The sequence below is a fragment of the Amblyomma mixtum genome, chromosome 10, assembly GCF_055824585.1.
Source record: "Amblyomma mixtum isolate Tamu chromosome 10, ASM5582458v1, whole genome shotgun sequence".
Lineage (NCBI taxonomy): Eukaryota > Metazoa > Arthropoda > Arachnida > Ixodida > Ixodidae > Amblyomma > Amblyomma mixtum.
Window position 1 is genome coordinate 91,911,410 of NC_143021.1, and position 20,387 is coordinate 91,931,796.

Sequence of the window (20,387 nt, forward strand, 5' to 3'; positions counted from 1 at the left end):
GCGGCAGAAGGGCGTGCGTACACGTAAGGGCATAGTTTGACGGTCACCCATACGATGGCTAAACACTCCTTTTCGGTGACAGAGTAGATGGTTTCTGCTTTTGTTAGTGTCTAGCTGGCGTAAGCGACAACGTATTCGTCAAAGCCAGGCTTGGGCTGCGTGAGGACTGCCCCGAGGCCGACGCCGCTGGCATCGGTGTGGAGTGCCGTCGGAGAACGAGGGTTGAAATGACGCATAATTGGCGGAGTGGTGAGGAGGCTACGGAGTGTCGTAAAGGCTTCATCACAGGCTGGCGACCAAGCTGCATGGTAGTGGCCTGAAAGGAGCTTGGTCAGAGGGTCGCTGGCTAAGTTGCTAGGAGGAGAGGCCGACGAAGCTGCGGAGGTCTTTTACAGAAGTGGGTTTCGGAAATTCTGCTACAGCTCGCAACTTTGCCGGGTCCGGGAGAACGCCATTCTTGAACACGACATGTCCGAGAATGGTGAGCTTCCGAGCTCCGAAGCGGCACTTTTTTAAATTTAGTTGGACGCCAGAGTTGGCCAGGCAGCGAGGAACAGTCTCAAGGCACTGGTGGTGAGACGAAAAATCCGGCGAAAAGATCACAACGTCATCTAGGTAACAAAGGCATATGTGCCACTTAATCCCGCGGGCTAGGTTGTCCATCATGCGCTCGAATGTGGCGGGGGCATTGCAGAGACCGAAGGGCATGACATTAAATTCATAGAGCCCGTCGGGTGTGACGAATGTAGTTTTTGGGCGATCGGCCTCTGCCATCGGCACCTCCCAGTAACCAGAGTGCAAGTCCAAGGAAGAGAAGAACTCAGCGCCCTGCAGGCAGTCGAGGGCGTCGTCGATACGAGGGAGAGGGTAAACGTTCTTGCGTGCAATCTTTTTCTGACGACAGTAGTCAACGCAGAACCTGATGGAACCGTCTTTTTTCTTAACAAGGACCACCGGCGATGCCCACGCGCTTTAAGACGGCTGTATCAAGTGGCGCTTGAGCATGTCGGTCACCTGTTCGTCAATGATTCGGCGCTCAGCGGCCGCAACACGGTACGGACGCTGGCGCAAAGGGGAATGTGTGCCAGTGTCAGTACAGCGGGCAACGGTGGTTGCGCGGCCTAATGAAGTTTGCTGGTAGTGAAACGAATCTGCCAAACGGTGCAGGACGGCGACAAGTTGGGCCCGTTAGGTAGGCGTCAGGGCGACGTTGACGGAACGGTGAAAAACATCGAGAGGAGATGGATTGGCGATGGGAACAGGCGTATTTGCGCTGACGTGAAGGCCGGCCGTGCTATCGACGAGGGGGTATGCTGAGGCAGGATCGATCACGGCAACACTACCAAGCAATTGGCCACGGAGCACAGTGGTAGGGCAGGAGAACGGGTTGGACACACAAAAGCGCTTCAGCCATGAATAATTGTCAGCTCGGCATGAGGCCGCAAAACAGATTGCTGGTCAGCGCATCGTAAAGAGGGCGTATATGTGACATTTGCGTCGGAGAGAGCAGCACAAGAAAGAGGCACCAGCAATGAAGAAAAAGGCGGAACGTCAGTGTCGTCTGAGGCGACCACTGTTAGAGCGAACGGTGGTAGCCGCACAGGGCATTACCCCCTTACCTTGAGACCAGCGGGCGCCGGCCGAACGCGCCGAACCTCCCCGCACGACGACCTCGGAGGGGATTATATGCCCTTTCTGGGAAAGGGTCGGGACGGTCGCGGTGGAGACAGAGGCGGGTTGTCAGGGAGTGCGAGTCGTGAGAGTGTGTGTGTTAGGAGTGTGTGCTGTGTTGTGGACTTGCCGTGGTCGATGATGGAGTGTGCCGCCTTTTCTCATCCATGTAAATAAATGATCGTTGTTGTGTTGTAGAAAAAGAATTTGTGTGGTGGCGAGTGATTAAAACGCCGAACGGATCACTCCGTTGCTACACTAATTTCTGGTGCCGAAGCCCGGGAGAACGATTCTGCAACATCAACGGATCACCAAGATCGACTCCTCGACAGACATGGAGATCTCGAAGAGAAAGAGGAAGGCCCTGCGAACTCAAGCAACGCGTCTGGTTGGTGAGGCAGAAGCATTGCTGAAGTCTACCGCACCGAACCCCGAGGATCTGGAGGTAATTATCGAACGTCTGCAATTGACTCAACGTCAACTTAACGATGTAGACGCCGCGATCGAGCCTTTGATCACCGAACAGGAAGCCGACGCAGAGTTTGAAACCATAATCGAATACGGCGACAAGATCGTGACTTTCGTAACCAAGCTGAAGTCTGCAGCGAAACGCACAGAAGGAACGAACGTGGGCAGCACTAAATCAAACTAAGATCGAATCCCAACGACAGGAACGACTGCGAAGACAAGACTCCCCAAATTGGAACTCCTGAAATTTAACGGCGAAAGAAGGAATTGGCAGCCATTTTGGGAGCTATTTCAAACATCGATCCACAAGAATTCGGACCTATCACCAGCAGAGTAATTCCAGTATTTGCGATCTGCACTGATAGGAGACAAAACATCTGCCATCGAGGAGTTGCAGCTGACGGCAGAGTGCTACAACCACGCCATTGACATCCTAAAGCAGCGATTCGCTAATCAGGCCATCCTCATCCAGGACCATATGGAGGGCCTCCTGGCTGCCGCACAGGTGTCATCGACAGGCAGTGCCCACACTCTGCGGCGCTGGTATGACAGCCTTCAGGCTCACATGCGCGGCCTTAAGGCGTTGGGTGTGGGCGAAGAATCTTACTGCGCAATGCTCTACCCTCTTGTGCTCCGGGCGCGTCCGACCGACCTGAGCCTGCTGTACAACACGATGATGGCCTCGAAGGACGCAGAGGGCTCCAACAACGGCAGCGCCTCAACCACCGACACCAGCTCCGAGACAGGAACAGAGTCTGTGCATAAAAAAGAGCTGCGCGCACTTCTGGAATTCCTTCGGATCGAAGTTGAGTGCCGAGAAAGGGCGGGCAGGGAGCAACACAACGACACAACTGGTAAGCCCATGTCCCGTAATCCGGCGCATGAACTGAAGAGTGCAGCTTATTCTGGCAAGCCTCGACACTCGTCGGCGGCAGCTTTGCATGGCACAATGAAGGACGTGGAATGCTTCCTGTGCAAGTCAAAACAGCATGCAACGGAGGATTGCACCACCGCAAGGGAGCTGTCGGAGAAGAAATGCATGCTACGGGAGCACGGCCGATGTTTCCGATGTACGAGGCCTAAACATTCGGCAAGAATGTGCGAAAGCATGCTATCTTGCAGCAAGTGTCGCGGCAGGCATGCCTCAACGATGTGTGACCCGAACTTCATTCCTGACCGGCGAGACGCTCAATCGCATGAGACTCAGAAGGGCGTAAACGAAAGCTCTAGTGCAGTCAGCCTACAAGCAACGCAGTGTGGCGCGACACCAGCGGTTCTGCTCCAAACAGTGACAGCATGGGCCGAGAGCCAGAAGAAGAGGAAACTGGCCAGAATTATGTTTGACACTGGTAGCCAGCGCTCCTTTATCACCGGACAGCTATCAAAGGAGCTCAACTGCAAGCTGCTCGGTACCGAAATACTAACAGTCGGCGTGTTTGGAGGCGGTAAACAAGAACGCACCTTTCGAAGGGTTCAGCTTACTTTACGAAGCCGGAAAAATAACAGAAGGTACAAGATCGACGCTCTCGAAACACCGACTATCTGTCAACAGGATCTCCCAAGCCCAGACGAAAGTATCATGGAAGAATTAGACCACCTTGGCTGCAGTTTAGGCGATGACCTGAACGAGCTAAAACACCGCTCAATTAATATTGTTATGGGATCGGACCATTACTGGGGAGCGGTGACAGGCCGAATTCGTCGTCTAAAAGGCAGCCTGACCGCGTTGGAGACGATGTTCGGGTGGGCGGTGCACGGAAAGAGCAGTTCGTCTTCCCCAGTACTGAGTAGCGCCCAGGCGATCGTTATGCGAGCCACATTAGAGGAAAACGACACACCGGCAGAAAACCCAAGCGAGAACGACGTAGGACGAAGGTTAGATAACCTACGGAAAGAGCCCCATCGTCCTGCAGAAAGACCATCGGCATTCCTCTCTCCTGCCAATCGACGCACACCGAAAAATGCTGCACGCTGGAGCAAGGGACACACTCGTGCAACTACACGAGAGGTGTTGGGTCCCCCTCGGCAGAGATTTCGTGAAAATGGTGGTGCGTGCTTGTGTCACTTGTCAACGGTTCAGTGCTCCACCGCAAAGTGCTCCGATGGGACCGTTACCAAGCGCGCAGTCCTTCAAGCGAGCAGCAAACGAACTGACCGAACTGTGGAATACGCTGCGCCACCCAAATGTCGTGGACCATTTTGCATGTGCAGAAGTTGAGGGGCGCTTTATTGTTGACCGGGTGCCATGGTGGCGTTGTCTCTATGAAATGATGATGTGTTCAGTGAAGACGGCATTAAGAAAAGTGATCGGAAAGAAATGCCTAGAAGCTGAAAACTTAGCCACCATCCTTTGCGAAGATGAAGCCGTTGTAAATTCTCGGCCATTGACTTATGGGTACAACAAGGTCGGAGAGGGCGACCCCTTAGCCCCATCAAGCTTTCTCCTTGGGAGAGGGCTAACGACTCTGCCGACGGCGGATGGGGAGCCGCCCGCTTCGACCCCTGAGATGCTTGGTTCGTTTTGGCGGCAGTTGACAGAATTGTAGAATGCGCTCCACGCATTCTGGGGGGGAGTGTTAGAGCGGACGGTGGTAGTCGCACAGGGCATTACCCCCTTACCTTGAGACCAGCGGGCGCCGGCCGAACGCGCCGAACCTCCCCGCACGACGACCTCGGAGGGGATTTTATGCCCTTTCTGGGAAAGGGTCGGGACGGTCGCGGTGGGGGACAGAGACGGGTTGTCAGGGAGTGCGGGTCAGGCGAGGAGTGTGTGTGTTAGGAGTGTGTGCTGGGTGGTGGACTTGCCGTGGTCAATGATGGAATGGGCCGCCTTTTCTCATCCATGCAAATAAATGGTGGTTGTTGTGTTGTAGAAAAAGAATGTGTGTGGTGGCGAGTGATTAAAACGCCGAACGGATCACTCCGTTGCTACAACCACAGTAGCGGCAACAGCGTCGGGTACGTCCAAGGGAGCGTCACTGAAGGGCGATAACTCAAGCTGAGCACGGGCGCATTCAGTAACAGCGTGATATGTGGAAAAGAACTCCCAACCAAGGATGACGTCGTGAGATAAGCGGGCAAGGACGATGAACTCTATTGTGTACGGGACGTTCTCGATAAGCAGAGTGGCGGTACAGGCGGCTAATGGTCGAATGTCCTGAGCGCTGGCGGTGCGGAGAGAAACGGCAGGAAGAGGCATCGTCACTTTTTGAGTCTGCGGCAGAGGGTGCGACTTCGAACGGAAACGGCTGGGCCAGTGTCAACAAGTGCTTCGACGGCGACTTCGTCAACGAACACGGTGTAACGTTGGCGGGCACGAAAACAGGTATTGAGCGAGTCGCTGGCGGCGCAGTTCTTGCCTTCGTAACTGCGGCCGTTAGTTTTCTGGTTGCGGGGTGGGTGGGCGGCGGAGCATCGGAGAACGGGTACGTTGGCCTGGGGCGCGATTACGAGTTGCTCAAAATCGTCTCAATCGGAAAGTGTCTCAAAAAGTGTCTCATTTGCCCCGTTCCTATTGGTCGGTCGTGACCAGCGGCCATATTGGTTTTTTGCGTCACCGGCCGACGTCAGAAGTGCGCCAGAAGTGGTGACGTTGCTTGCCTAATTATGCGAGCCGATTGAGACGATTTTTTGAGACTGGAACGAGTGGTCTCAAACCGCTCGAGACAGAAAATGGCGGTTGTTTACATGGCCGGTGGCCGCGCGAGCAGCGGTGTAAGAGGGTGCATGAAGACGGTTTTGACGTGCCGGACGAGTTGTTTCGACGTTTTGACATAGGAAGGAGCATAATGGCAGTGCGACGAACTCGGCGTTGAACTTGGAGGTGTGCGGGTGAGTGCGCGGTCAGTGGAGCGGCAAGTGCCTGTGCGCGCCTTCGCCGCCGGTGGGTTTCAAGACACCGTAGGAAATGAAGTAAACGTCGGCGTAGCCCAACCGACTGTGCAAGTGTTTGCGGTGAGTTGCGGAGACCACTGTCAAAGTTAAGTCGCAGAAGGTGCGCGCTTTCCGGCGAGACCCCTCAAGACAAGGCGGCGGCGAAGGTGGACTTCCTTCGCATAAACTTTCGCCACCGCAGTATCCCCGGCGGCGTCATCCGAGCATCATCCGAACGGAACGGCACCACAAACACGAATATCAAGTGCTTAACCCGAAGCGGGCGGCATGAGTTGGTTACGAGGCGGAAGAGTGATTGTTGCCGCAGTGACCGGGCGTGCCGGCTCTTAATTCCCGCAGTGAGATTGCAAGCTCCCATCAGCTGCACCGGTCTGCTTCCGTATGTCGGCAGTTGCTGCAGTGTGATTATTCATGGTCGCCGGGTATTTTCTGAACAAAAATAAATATAATCACGCATCGCCCTTGGAGCACATTTGCCATCGATAGCAGCAAGGTGAGTTCACACTGGCGAGTCGCGGAGGTCGCGCGACAGGCTTAAATCGATTTATTACGCTCCCTCCCCGCTTTACATGTGCTTCGCAAACCGTAACTAATTGACCGAAATCGGTCGCCTAGAATACTAGCGCGACGATTGCAACTCGCCAGTGTGAACTTGCCTTGAAGCTGCCTTCGCCGGTTTTCGAGCCAAGCGCTCCTTTCAAATTGATCTCGGCAGACTCGTAGCAATCACTGCCTTTAAACAGATTTTTCCGCGCACTTAAGACGTCTGCGCAGTACTTTGATTCTGCGTAATGTGTAAAAAAAGAGGACAGCCGTCGAATCAGCTGATTTTTTTTCTGGCTGCCATGTTTACGATGGCTGAATATGTGCGTGGAGGGATAAGGCTGAATGGGTTGAATCAGGCGGCAGCTCACGCCGCCTAGCCGCCGCTACCGACGCTTTTCCAGCGTCAGCGCACCCTCGCGGCAGCAAAAGTGACTGAAGAGCAAATTTACTTGTAAAATTGAGGACGCTTCTTCTTTTGCTTCATGTCGTTGAGTTTGAAACTGTCGTGTCCGGTCGCTGTGTTGAATGCAGCGAAGACGCACACGGTACTTTAAGACTTCGTTTATTTAAAGCCGATGAGGGTGCGACCAGCGTCGACCGAGGCAGGAGCCGAACTGGCCGCCCGAAGAAAGGAGGGAGCGGAGAAGCGTCCACGGGAGGGAGTGGCTTCCCAAAACAGGAGGAGGATGCGGGGGCGCACCATGGGGGGGCATCTGGCGACAGCGTGCGACGAGGGGCAAGTGGTCGTTAGGAGGAGGATGCGAGTGGTCGTTAGGAGGAGGATGCGAGTGGTCGTTAGGAGGAGGGTGCGGGGGCGCACACACACAAAAGCAATAAGGGGACACAACACTTCCTTCCCCCTTAGAAAGTTGCCTGGTATCGTGCAGGGGGTCGGCGCTCACGCGTGGAGGCGCGCTGGCTTTGTGCGCTCGGGGGAGAAACACTTGTAGGCTGGCTGTTGTTCGCTGTGTCTCCTAGGTCTGTCCTGGGCGAAGTCTCTTCTTCCGGGAAGAGGTGCCAGGCTATGTGGGAAGATGGTGCACGTGTTCTCTCCGCTGGCGGACAGCTCTCAGACGGCGTCGTAAATCTACGCAGCTGGTTGAGATGTCGGCGTGCTACTGTGCCATGTATGTTGACGAGCCAAGAGCGCAGGCCTATGCGTCTGACAATTGTAGCTTCCTCCCAGCGTGGCTTTTTCAGAAACTGTCGGGCGAGGACGCGCTGCCCCTCATTAAGCGTGCCGCAGCGCGGAATTGCTTTTTCTTCCCGGAACGTCTCTGCCTTTGGCTCGGGGAGGATGGCTGTGAGCTGGGTTCGCATTTCACGCTCGAACATCATTTTCGAGGGGGTCTCGCCTGTTGTGCTCTGAACCGTCGTGTGCTGCTTGAAGAGAAAGCGCGCAAGGCGGCGCTGCAGCGAGCCTGTCTGATCTCTTTCAAGGGCGCGTTTTAGCTCGGCTACGTAGCGCTCGGCTTGTCCGTTTGTCGCTGGGTGGTAGGGGGCCGATGTAACTGATGAGATCCCGTTGTCGCGATAAAACTTGAGGATCTCCGCAGACACAAACGGTGTTCCGTTGTCCGACACTACCTTGCGCGGCAGGCCGAACGTTACAAATAGTGATCGGAGGTTGTCAATGACTGCTGCCGAAGTCGTCTGTCCCATTTGCCTTATCTCAAGCCACTTTGTGTAGGCATCTACGACCACAAGGAAAGTGCAGCCCTCAATTGGTCCTGCAAAATCAATGTGCAGTGTGTGCCATGGTGTGTCTGGCTTTCCCCATTCTGGGACAGGAGCTTTCGGCGGGGCGCTCCGGCTGCTCTGGCAAGGCTTGCATTCTCGCACCACTGTTTCGATGTCGTTGTCAATGCCAGGCCACCACATGTAGCTTCTGGCACACTTTTTCATTGCAACGATGCCCCGATGTCCGGCGTGGATGAGAGACATAGCTTGTGCGCGTAGTTCTCTCGGCATCACAACTCGGGACCCAAATATGATGCAGCCGCGATGGGTGCTCAACTCTGTAGCTCGCCTGCGGTAAGCGTCGAAGTTGTCCCCTTTGAGTTTATGCACGTTGCCTTGTTGAACAGCTGTGTAAACTAGCCGGAGAGCTGCGCACTTCTGCGTAGATGCTGCAACTGTGCCTGCTGTAAGCGGAGGTTCTGGCAGTGCTTCGAACATCAGAACGTCTCCTGGTGGAAATGGTTCGTCAACAGTTGCGTCTAGTGGCAGACGGCTTAGCGCATCGGCGTTTTGATGTTTACTCCCATTGCGGTAGACCAGAGCGTAGTCGTACGCTGAGAGTTTGATGCACCAACGTGTCATTCGCGGAGACAAAGTTGGTGGCATAGGCCTTTGTGGTCCCAGAATGCCCAATAGCGGTCGGTGATCGGTTATAAAGGTCACCTTCCGGCCGGCAATGTACTGGTGAAAATGTGTCGCCGCGTAGACGATGGCTAGCCCTTCTTTGTCAAGTTGCGCGTAGTTGCGTTCTGCTTGCGACAACGTACGTGAGGCGAAGGCGATGGGAGCTTCCCTTCCTTGCTCGTCAGTTTGCGATAGAACCGCGCCGACTCCGTACGGTGATGCGTCGCAAGCCAAAAGCAGAGGCTTCCTTTCGTCGTAGTGGCGGAGGACTGTACATCTTCGAATCAGGTCTTTCAGGGCATCGAATGACTGCTGATGGCGTGGCGACCATGTCCATGTCACATCTTTCCGAAGGAGTTGGTATAAGTCGTTGGCCATGGTAGCTCTTTGTTCCAAGAACCGGTCGTAGAACGTCAAGAGTCCGAGAAAAGCCTGTAGCTCCTGCTTGTTTGTTGGAGCTCGTGCTTCTGTGATCGCTCGCACTTTGTCCTCGGTAGGGTGAATGCCTTCCGCATCAATTCGGTGTCCCAGAAATTGCACCTCTGGCACCGCAAAACAGCACTTCGATTTGCTTATGCACAAATTAGCGTTTGCTAGCCTTTCGAGAACGAGCTCTAGGCGCACTGCATGCTCTTCAGTGGAAGTGCCACTGATGATGACATCGTCAAGGTAGACACAAACTCCTGGGATGCCCTGAAGCACTGTCTCCATGAATTTTTGAAATATGGCCGGGGCTGCAGCTACGCCAAAAGGCAGTCGCTTGACTTTGTACAAGCCTTTCAGTGTGTTAATTGCCAATAATTCAGCAGTTGACTCGCTCACCTTCAGCTGCTGATACGCCTGGGTGAGGTCCAATGTGCTGAAGACTCTTGCGCCACGTAGTACACTGAATACTTCTTCAGGTGTCGGTAGCGGGTAAGAGGACGCTTTAGTCGCAAGATTGACGGTGCTCCGGTAGTCTCCGCAGAGGCGTATGGTTCCGTTCTTCTTGCGAACTACGACAAGTGGTGTGGCCCATTCTGAATGCTGCGTCGGCTCGATGACACCTTGCTGCTCCAGTTTGTCCAACTCTTTTTCAACTGAATCTCGGAGAGCAAACGGCACCGGCCTGGCCTTCAGAAATTTGGGTTGCGCGTTGTCCAACAACTCCAGTGTGACCGGGGGCCCTTCGTTTCCTGGAATCTCTTCCGAGAATACTCTTTCGTATTTCTCTTGCAGTTGCTCAACCATGTTCTGGCTCGGCGTCTGGTGTATGCCGCATATCATCACGCCTAGTGGAGAAAACCAATTTCTCCCTAGAAGGCTTGATCCTGTGCCCTTCACAACAAGCAGAGGTAACACCATCTGTCGGGCTAGTTGGTTGCGATCCATATGTATCAGCAGCAGAGGTAGCGTATGGGTCTGGCCGTTGTAGTTAACCTGCACGTTGGCAGAGCCCAATAGTGGCAGATTCTGTCCTGACCACGTTCGCAGGTGCGTGTCGTCTTGTTGCAGGGCTGGTGCGTCAGATGGCCATGACGTTCGGAACGTGTCCTCACTGATCAGAGTACAGGCTGCGCCGGAGTCCACCTCGAACTTAATCAGCTGGTGATGTACGCTTACTTCTGTAAAAATCTTCGGTCGCGTGCCGAGATTCATGGTGTTCAGGTCGTACAACACAGATGGTGTTGCTGATGTTGTTCCATGGAGATCAGATAGCGGCGTATTCTCTGAGGCGTTGACGCTGTGATTAGGCTGGGAAGGTGACTTTATCTTGGCAAGTCTCCGTTTCGTAATGCATGCTCTTTCGATATGCCCTCGCTTGTGGCAAAAATTACACGTGGCTGACTGGAATCGACATCCCTGGGGGTTGTGTTGGTCGTCACACCGCCAGCAGCGTTGTGCCTTTTTGACCGATTTTACAACAACAGAAGGCTTGCGCACCTGGTTGCTTGTCTGGTGTACCGGCTCGGTGTTCCGGCGAATCCCTCTCTGCTGGTGACCGGCGCTCTCCGCTCGAACGGCGATGTCGTAAGCTTTGCTGAATGTGAGGTCCTTCTCAGCGAACAGGCGCTGCTGCAGTGACTCGTCACTCAGTCCGCACACAAATCTGTCGCGTAACATCACGTCCAAGGGAAGCATGGTGGTGTTAGCAGAAGAAGCTGCGTCCATTTCCTGCCCGGTAGCTGTTGTCGACAGCGTTCCAAAATTGCAGTCGGCAGCGAGCTTCTTGAGCGCTGCTACGTAGGCGCTCACTGTTTCTCCTTCCAGTTGATCTCGTCGTTGGAAGCGAGCCCGGCTGTAGACCTCGGATGGCCTTGGGTCGTAGTGCTTTTGCAGCGCTTTTACGATGTCGTCGTAAGACACTGCCGCTGGTGTGCTTGGCTGAGTAAGGGCGCAGACAGTATCGTAGGTCTGCTCCCCGCACAGCGTCAGCAGGTTGGCCCTCTTCAAGGCTGGGTCTGTGATGTTGTTAGCTTCAAAGTAGAACTGAAGGCGTCCAACCCACGATGACCACGATGAGCCGTTGAATTCTGGTATCTGATTGGGAAACCCTCGCGTAGCCATGGCTTGTCAATAGCGTTGCGTAGCGCGGGTCGAATCCACTTTCTCGTCGCCACTGTCGTGTCCGGTCGCTGTGTTGAATGCAGCGAAGACGCACACGGTACTTTAAGACTTCGTTTATTTAAAGCCGATGAGGGTGCGACCAGCGTCGACCGAGGCAGGAGCCGAACTGGCCGCCCGAAGAAAGGAGGGAGCGGAGAAGCGTCCACGGGAGGGAGTGGCTTCCCAAAACAGGAGGAGGATGCGGGGGCGCACCATGGGGGGGCATCTGGCGACAGCGTGCGACGAGGGGCAAGTGGTCGTTAGGAGGAGGATGCGAGTGGTCGTTAGGAGGAGGATGCGAGTGGTCGTTAGGAGGAGGGTGCGGGGGCGCACACACACAAAAGCAATAAGGGGACACAACAGAAACATAGTTTGTTAGCGAAATAAAACATTCTTCAAATTATTAACGGCGCGTTTACAGAAAAACTTTAGCATACGGTCCCTTATTGCGCAACTAAATGCTTCCTGGGTGGAACCCTACTATTAGACACCACAACCTCGCTGCTAATTGGTTGATTCCGCAGTCAACAATTCGCGGTGTCGTCATTTTGACGTCAGAGCCTCAAAATTGAAACAAAAACTCGTAATCGCGCCCCTGGGGCCGAATCCACGGAAGAGTTCGCTTTGGAACGCGTTCGCTTTCTCTCTTGCCACCTCGCTCCATTGGTCGCGTGTCGTCACCGCTGGCGGTGACGTCACTTCAGGGAGGCGGGAACACGGATTTTGTTTACGTCACGAGACATGTCAATCAAGTGAAAGAGAACGCGTTCGGTCGCTGTGTGCGGAACTCTGAAAGTGGCGTTCGCTTCAGCGCGAGGAGAGACGTGCCGGTACCTCCCGCCGCCCCGCTGTTGTTCGCGGTGCTCAGCGAATGTGATCGGCGGCCCCGGCGGTCGCGCGTGCATGACGAAGCTACTTGTACGCCAGCTATGAGAAGAGCTCAAACCCCACCTCGGACCAACGAGGAAAAGTGCGCTCACAACAGAGCGCAAAGTACTCTGCGCCCTACGGTTCTTCGCTACCGGGGGCTTCCAGGCGGCAGTCGGCAGCGAGGCAACTATACTGCTCCCGCAGTCGTCTGTGAGCCGGACGATTTTGGCCGCCGCTCAGGCAATCGTGCGTGTCGGCACGGAGAAAAACTGGGTGTCGTTTCCTTCGACTCCCGAGGAGAAGTCCCGCGCCAAGGCAGAGTTTTTGGAGCGTGGTCTCTTCCCCGGCGTCGTCGGGTGCGTCGAGCTCACACGAAGGCTTCACCATGTAGGTATGTTCCTCCATGAACTCAACGAGCACTTCACGCTGGCGCATCGAGATGTGCGGGCCCAGGCGACCTTTGTGCGTTGACATGACGACTAGTGAAAATGTCAAGCTGACAAGTGCTGACACGTGAAAAGTCTCCCGCGCAAGTTCAAAACGCCTATCGTCCCTCTCGCGAACACAAAATAAAACAACACAATTGAGAGCGCCCTCTCGGGAACGCAAAAGAAAACAAACCAATCAAGAAGCATTGAAACCGTCTCAAAATAAAATCTATGCTTATTTTATAGGCTCTGAGTAATAAATTTGCAGTATTGTAGCCAAACGCATTCATTTAGAGGTTAAAAACGCAAGGAAGTTAGAATATGGCCCCTTAAAAATACAAGCAACCGAGATGGGACCGCCCGACAAAGCCGATTGGCTGTTGCCTGCCCCTTTGTCCTCCCGCAGTGTTCCTCCCACCGTTCTCCCGCCGATGTCAACGTCAAAATGACGTCACGGCAAAGCGAACGCGTTCCAAAGCGAACTCTTTCGTGGATTCGGCCCCAGGAGACGGCGAGCGGTGGGAGCGGAAACGGTAACTAGGAGAAGAGGGATCCAGATGCGGCTCATGTGACACAGGCAAGGAGGACGGCGGAAGATCGTAGGTCGGCTCACGCCTATAAATGTACTAAACGATGGTCGCGACTGCGGCACAAATGGGCCACGTGGCCAGCGACTCTGCAGGCGTAGCAAATAGGACGATTGTCTTGCGTGCGCCAGGGGTTGAGAGGCTGCGGCTGCGATCGTGGGCGAGCAACCGGACGATAAGTGGGAGGTGCAGGTCGCTGGGGTTCTAACAGGTAGTGGGGAGGCCTGTAGACAGAAGCAACAGGCGAAGGCCGCGGTCGCGCCACAGCATCCGCGTGCGTTAAAGCAGCTGCGATCACTGACTGCTGAGGAGGTGGAGGTGGAGAGGGCAGTACCTCGGCGACCTGCTCCTGTATGACACGCTGGAGGTTGTGCGTGACCGGCGGCGCAGGCGTAGGTGGGCAGCTAGTCAAGCACAGCTGGCGGGCGACATCCTCACGGAAAAACTGCTGAATGTGCTGGAGGAGTGACGGGCGGTCCAGAGCACCGACCCCGGAAAGAGCCAAGCTGGATATTGTTGCGTTTTGAAAGCCGGCGCGCCGGGAGGAAAGGCGCTGCTTCCGCAGCTCATCGAAGCTCTGGCAGTGGCTGATGACATCGGACACAGATTGGGGATTTTTGGCGACGAGCATCTGCAAGGCGTCATCATCAATGCCTTTGATAATATTTCTTATCTTGTCGGCCCCACTCATGGAAGCGTTGATGCGCTTGCAAAGGTGACGACATCTTCTACGTAACTGGCAAAGTTTTCACCGTTTTGTTGTGCCTGGCTGCGCAAGCGTTGCTCGGCACGAAGCTTACGCAAATCGGGGCGGTCATAGACCTCCGTGAGGCTCGTTTTAAGATCCGCCCAGCTGGAGATGTCCGCTTCGTGGTTGCGGAACCACAGATTGCCAACGTCGCTTAGACAAAATATAACATTGGTGAGCTTGACGCTGTCGTCCCACTTGTTATGCGCACTCACGCGTTCATACGAGGCCAACCAATCCTCCACATCCGTGTCATCCGTGCCGCTGAAGATTGTAGGGTCGCATTGACGGACGGCGCCGGAACACATGACAGCAGTGGCAACAGGCTGGGCAGGTTGGGCCGGTGTGTCGGGCACCGTGGTAGAGCCTGGTAGCCTGGGCATCGTGGCGTATCTCGAGGGTGAGAGCGGACAGCACCTCCACCAAGTGTGGTTTAGGAAGTCTTCGAAGGCGCTGCGTCGCGAATGGCTAGCGGTACAGTCTCGGCTCAGACGAGAAGCAGTGATCAGTCCAGCGCACGCACGAGCATCGGCACCGTTGTCTTCGTCGTCTTTTCCCTTAAAGGGCAGCTGCATATGTTTTAGAAATCAACGAGCTTAAGAGGGTCGAATGTGTGAAACGTGCAGGTAAAGCATGCGAACTCTTTTTGGGCTAGCACTTGAAATAGTGAAGTAATCGCCGATTAAAAACCGGACGGCCTCCAAGCTTCTCTGCAGCGCACTGCGCCAAGTGGGGGGCGCATGATGACGTCATCGAAGGTATCGGTACATTTCCAACGCACAAACGCCTACTTTGAAGCAACAAAACCAACACCACCGAAGGTGAACCCTTCTGAGAGTTGTTTGGCAGCATCTAACGCATCAGGGCAGGGTGTGGCTGGGGACAGCGGTAAATTGAAATCATTAATTGACGGATTAACCAATGCCCTTGAAGCAGTCCAAAATCGCTCCGCACGTTTTATTCTAGGTGACTATGGTCGTTTATCAAGAGTAACAGTCATGATCGAAGGAAACTTTATCATTAGCACCCTTGTCGCTGCGCAGGAAAATTTCCCGTTTTTGCCTTTTCTTCAAAATTTACCGCACCAATACAATTCTAAAAAAATGCACTGATCAGATCACCTACATATGTATCGTCGCGCAGCGATAATCCGTGCAAAGTAGGTAGCCCCCACTTCAGCTCTACATCGTATCAGTATTCATTCATTCCTAAAACAGCAACAGAGTGGAATTGTCTGCCTGCCGCGTTAGTGCTTACAAACAGTGTCGACGTTTTCAAGAAAAACTTATGCTTACATTACAAAGCACAGAAGTTTTTTTTTGTTCTAACTCATTTACTTTGAAAGTTTTCAGTTATATTGTTGTGTGTTTTATGTAGTTTCATATTGTTATCTACTTTCTTCTCCATTTTTAGCGACCAACATTAACGAGTGTTGCACTCATTAGCTATGTTTCTCATACAATGTCAGTGCTTTCTGTTTAGTTTTTAGATTGTTACCCCCCGAGCCCCGAGGATAATCCCCTGTTCACGCCTGTATTCAGTTTGCCTGTCTTTTTGTATATGTCGTCTTTTTTTATTATTTATCCCGCTTTCCCAAAATACTGTGCCATAACATTAGTCTCTGTTAATTTTTTCGTCTCTGTTACATTCTTTGGAACTGTTTGTTACGTATGTTGCACTGTTTTTTTTCCACTATATCACTTCCCCTCTGTAATGCCCTCTGGGCCAAGAGGGTAACTTGAAATAAATAATAAATAAATAAATACCTTCCGTGACGTCACGCTGAGGTTTTCTGCACTACTCCTGTGTACTGAGGACAAGCGCAAAATTCAATCGTCGATTACGTCACTATTTTAAATGCTAGTGCAAAAACACTTGGCTTGCTTTACCTACAGCCTACATAGATTTGAATCCTTGAATATCGCGAAATTCTCAAAAAAGTGCTGCAGTTGCCCTTTAAGCCAGCTGCCGAGGGCTCGGGAGTCGAAGGCCTGTCTTACAAAATGTTTGTACAATTGAGGCAGTTAAAAGAAATAAGCATTACAACGTGGGACCGCACACCTCATTACTCACAGAACTGCCAATGCCAAAATAGCATCAATACAGTGCTCACCAGTGGGTTTCGCCCCGACCGAGAAGAAATAACTTCACCACGACACCGCAACAATGAATCTGGAGACTGAAGGTGCTGAAAGGTGCCAAAAGTGCTGGTTCTTCTTTTGGCGTGTTGCATATGCGCCCACACTGCACTTAGTAGAGCCCCTTTGTTCACATAAGGAGCACAGAACTAATGCACATATCGTGCATTGTCCATTCTTCAATGGCAACTGAAATAATGATGCACATGGCACAGAAACACAGCATGCGCATAGCCTATTCATAACACCACAACAGCACACATCACTGCACATTCCACACGTGGAGGTTACAGCTTGGAAGTAGCCACTGTTGTTCCAGCTCAATGGCTGTGGGGTTTGGCTGCTGAGCATCAGAAGGTAGAAGAATCAAGTTGCGACCACAGTGGCCACATTTTTATGGAGGCCAATGAAGACATGACCGTGTGCTGTGCTACATCAACGTACGTGAAGAACCTCAGCTGCTTTAAAGCTTGCACACCATCAACCCCCACTATTTTGAAATAGTACACCATGTACTACAATTTCTTCATCATCTCTTCAGCACTGTGTTCAGGATCACATCCAGTTGATGGTGACATAGAACGAGAAGTAATCACAGATTTCGTTTGTGAGAAAAAAATTACTAGGAAAAAAACATTCTTTAGGCTTACAGATGCAGCAAAGCACCATGTCATGGGGCACTCGCCATGACACACGCATGGAAAAAAAATGTTGAAATTGTGTTTTCACTGTACACATTGTTACGACCCATCTTGAGACCCGAGATGAAACAAAGGGAGATTCAACGTAGCGGCAATTTTGACGGGTCGTTTGACTTCAACTTGACCCCACGATGACCTCACAGAAAAGGGTGACTTTCTGGGAAGTGGCCAATGAGGCTCTTCCCACACTCGGCTCGGCGAAAACGACCTCCCCTTCGAGAAGCAACCCACGACAGGAGAAGAAAGGTTGTCCCTGGTCTTGAAAAAAAAAAAAACCCCGGAACGAATCAGGAAGCCTGCGCAGCTGCGGCTGTGACGTCAACACGACACAATGCTATAGGAATGCGGACTGCGGACTTAGGAATGTGGACTCGCCAGTTCCCATGTGCGGGCTCTAAGCAGGTGTCTCAGTTGGCAGTGACGTGTGGTGCCGATCTTTTGTTGATCGATGAGTTACCGCCTAGTGAGGAGGCTCAACAGGTCTTCGATGGTGGTGCTGGTGCCGATCTTTTGTGTCGCGATGGAATGTCGCCTGGTGCAGGGGCGGAGTCTTGGGCTATATAACCTGCGACCAAAGTGGGCACGAACGCTCTGGACCTTCGGTAATAGGTTCATCCAGTGGCTCTGAGCCTTGGGTATCAGGCTCATCCAGACGCTCGACGCTATGAACTCTTAACTTTTGATTCCTTGCTCTTCTTTTTGTAAATTTTTGTAAATAAGTGTCTCAGTTTCTTGCCATTAAATTTGCTTGTTTTTGAAATCTCTAACCATCTGAAGTTCAGACAGTTTCCTTCATCCCGGACGAGCCCCCTTGGTGCAACAACTGGCCACGCTACCTCGAGCCGCAACAACTGGTGAACAGCGGTGGGATCCGAAGCCGTGGGATCCGAAGCAGTGGGATCCGAAGCCGTGGGATCCGAAGCCTTGGGATCCGAAGAGACTGGTGGGATACGAAGACCCAACAACTGTGGATCAGCGATGAGAATCTGAAGCCACAAGCGACAACAACGGTCGGCCAGCGAGAGTGCAGCTGTCTTGGACATGATCACGTGTGTGGGTGAGTGCTTGGCTTTTCCTTTGATGTGGACCAGGTTCTAAAAGAGGGTTAAAATTTAGAACTGGTAGACACCTGTGCTTAAATCTTACAGGTTTGGTATTTTTGCATAGTTGTTTTGGAAATAGCTCAGACTCAGAACTATCATGGACCTACAGAGACTGCAGGAGTCGGACCTGTTGCTGTTGTGTGAGGAATTGGGGATTGAGACAAGGGGTGAAGGCAAACGAGTTCCCATTTTTAGTGGTAAAGCTGAGTGGTGTTAGTGGACTACAGGATTTTCACTCAGTTATGCAGCTTTTGGAGCTATTTACTTTTTTTTGTACATGCAGGAAGGGACGCGGACTTCTTAGCTGCTCTTTTTAAGCAGTCCGGAATGCTCTCCATGAACCAAAATTGCTACTAATAGTTTTATTCGTGCGTTTTTGAAAGTGAGGGTGTACAGTAGCAGGTTCGGTTTTTCTCAGCTTGCGTGGGTCCTGGGAGTTTTCAGTGTGAGCTATTCACAATGGCTATACTAACCGGATTATAGCACCCTCTTTTGGAACTGGTTTGCTCGGAGGGAAGTTGAGTGCTTGCTTGCGCATGTGGTTGAAGTTTCAGAGACGCCTCAAAGAATTTGGCCGGCGTAATAGAAGACCACGTTGCGAGCGGCAGAGGGCTTCTGGCATACTTCTGGCATGCTTCTGCAAGTCGTCTCTTCGTGTAGCAGCGATGACTGCTACTCGCCGAGACTCGTCTGGCGGGGGAGGTAGCTGTTACGACCCATCTTGAGACCCGAGATGAAACAAAGGGAGATTCAACGTAGCGGCAATTTTGACGGGTCGTTTGACTTCAACTTGACCCCACGATGACCTCACAGAAAAGGGTGACTTTCTGGGAAGTGGCCAATGAGGCTCTTCCCACACTCGGCTCGGCGAAAACGACCTCCCCTTCGAGAAGCAACCCACGACAGGAGAAGAAAGGTTGTCCCTGGTCTTGAAAAAAAAAAAAACCCCGGAACGAATCAGGAAGCCTGCGCAGCTGCGGCTGTGACGTCAACACGACACAATGCTATAGGAATGCGGACTGCGGACTTAGGAATGTGGACTCGCCAGTTCCCATGTGCGGGCTCTAAGCAGGTGTCTCAGTTGGCAGTGACGTGTGGTGCCGATCTTTTGTTGATCGATGAGTTACCGCCTAGTGAGGAGGCTCAACAGGTCTTCGATGGTGGTGCTGGTGCCGATCTTTTGTGTCGCGATGGAATGTCGCCTGGTGCAGGGGCGGAGTCTTGGGCTATATAACCTGCGACCAAAGTGGGCACGAACGCTCTGGACCTTCGGTAATAGGTTCATCCAGTGGCTCTGAGCCTTGGGTATCAGGCTCATCCAGACGCTCGACGCTATGAACTCTTAACTTTTGATTCCTTGCTCTTCTTTTTGTAAATTTTTGTAAATAAGTGTCTCAGTTTCTTGCCATTAAATTTGCTTGTTTTTGAAATCTCTAACCATCTGAAGTTCAGACAGTTTCCTTCATCCCGGACGAGCCCCCTTGGTGCAACAACTGGCCACGCTACCTCGAGCCGCAACAACTGGTGGCAGCGGTGGGATCTGCTACCTTGCGTCTCAACAACATCAACAAAAAACCTATAGTAGCAACAAATTTAGGTGCTCCATGAAACATAGTATGCAGCACTCCACAGAACTGGTGGATGATGTAGGTGATGTGGCTTGTGGTGCTGGTGATATGGCTGAAAGCGTTGTCGATGTGGCTGAAGGTGCTGGTGACGTGGCTGGTGGTGCTGACTACGTGGCTGACGGTGCTGACGACGTGGCTGGTGATGGTTAGGCAGCTGGTGGAGCTCACAGGGTCTACCGATGGTGCCCATGAGCGAATGCCTGTAGCAACTGCTCAGGCTTGGTCCTGCCTACCCGGTAGGGTGCGGGGGTTCCCTCTTCTTCTTCACAGTGGTCGGTGTCCCCATCAAAACCGTCACTGTCGTAGATGGTGTAGACATGAGGCTGCCCGGCATAAATGAACACACTGTGCAACAATTCACAGACTGCAATCTTCGCAGCGATTACAGGTTCATAGTGCAGTGCTCGGTACCTCTGAAGACACCTAAATCGACTCTTGAGGACACCAGTTGTCCGCTCAACAGACCTGAGTGAAGAATGAGCACTCTTGAATCTGGCTGCTAGACTGCCCTATGCGTGATACCCGGCGATAGGTGTGATGAGCCACGGCTCAAGCGGGTAGGCGCCATCAAACAAACTTCTTAAGTCACAAACAAGTTTGTGACTTCTCAAGTCACCAACTTCTTAAAATCGCATCGTGATGTTGGACGCGCCTT

The 20,387-nt window shown here is 52.8% G+C and overlaps 1 protein-coding gene across 1 annotated transcript; it reads left to right on the plus strand.

The window, feature by feature from the left end:
* Nucleotides 1–468: 468 nt before the first annotated feature.
* On the plus strand, nt 469–19,882 carry LOC149326417 (uncharacterized). Its single transcript, XM_089564571.1, has 3 exons — nt 469–481; nt 2,505–3,209; nt 19,755–19,882. Exons 1-3 carry the CDS (start codon nt 469–471, stop codon nt 19,880–19,882), a joined length of 846 nt encoding a protein of 281 aa, XP_089420697.1.
* Nucleotides 19,883–20,387: the final 505 nt, after the last annotated feature.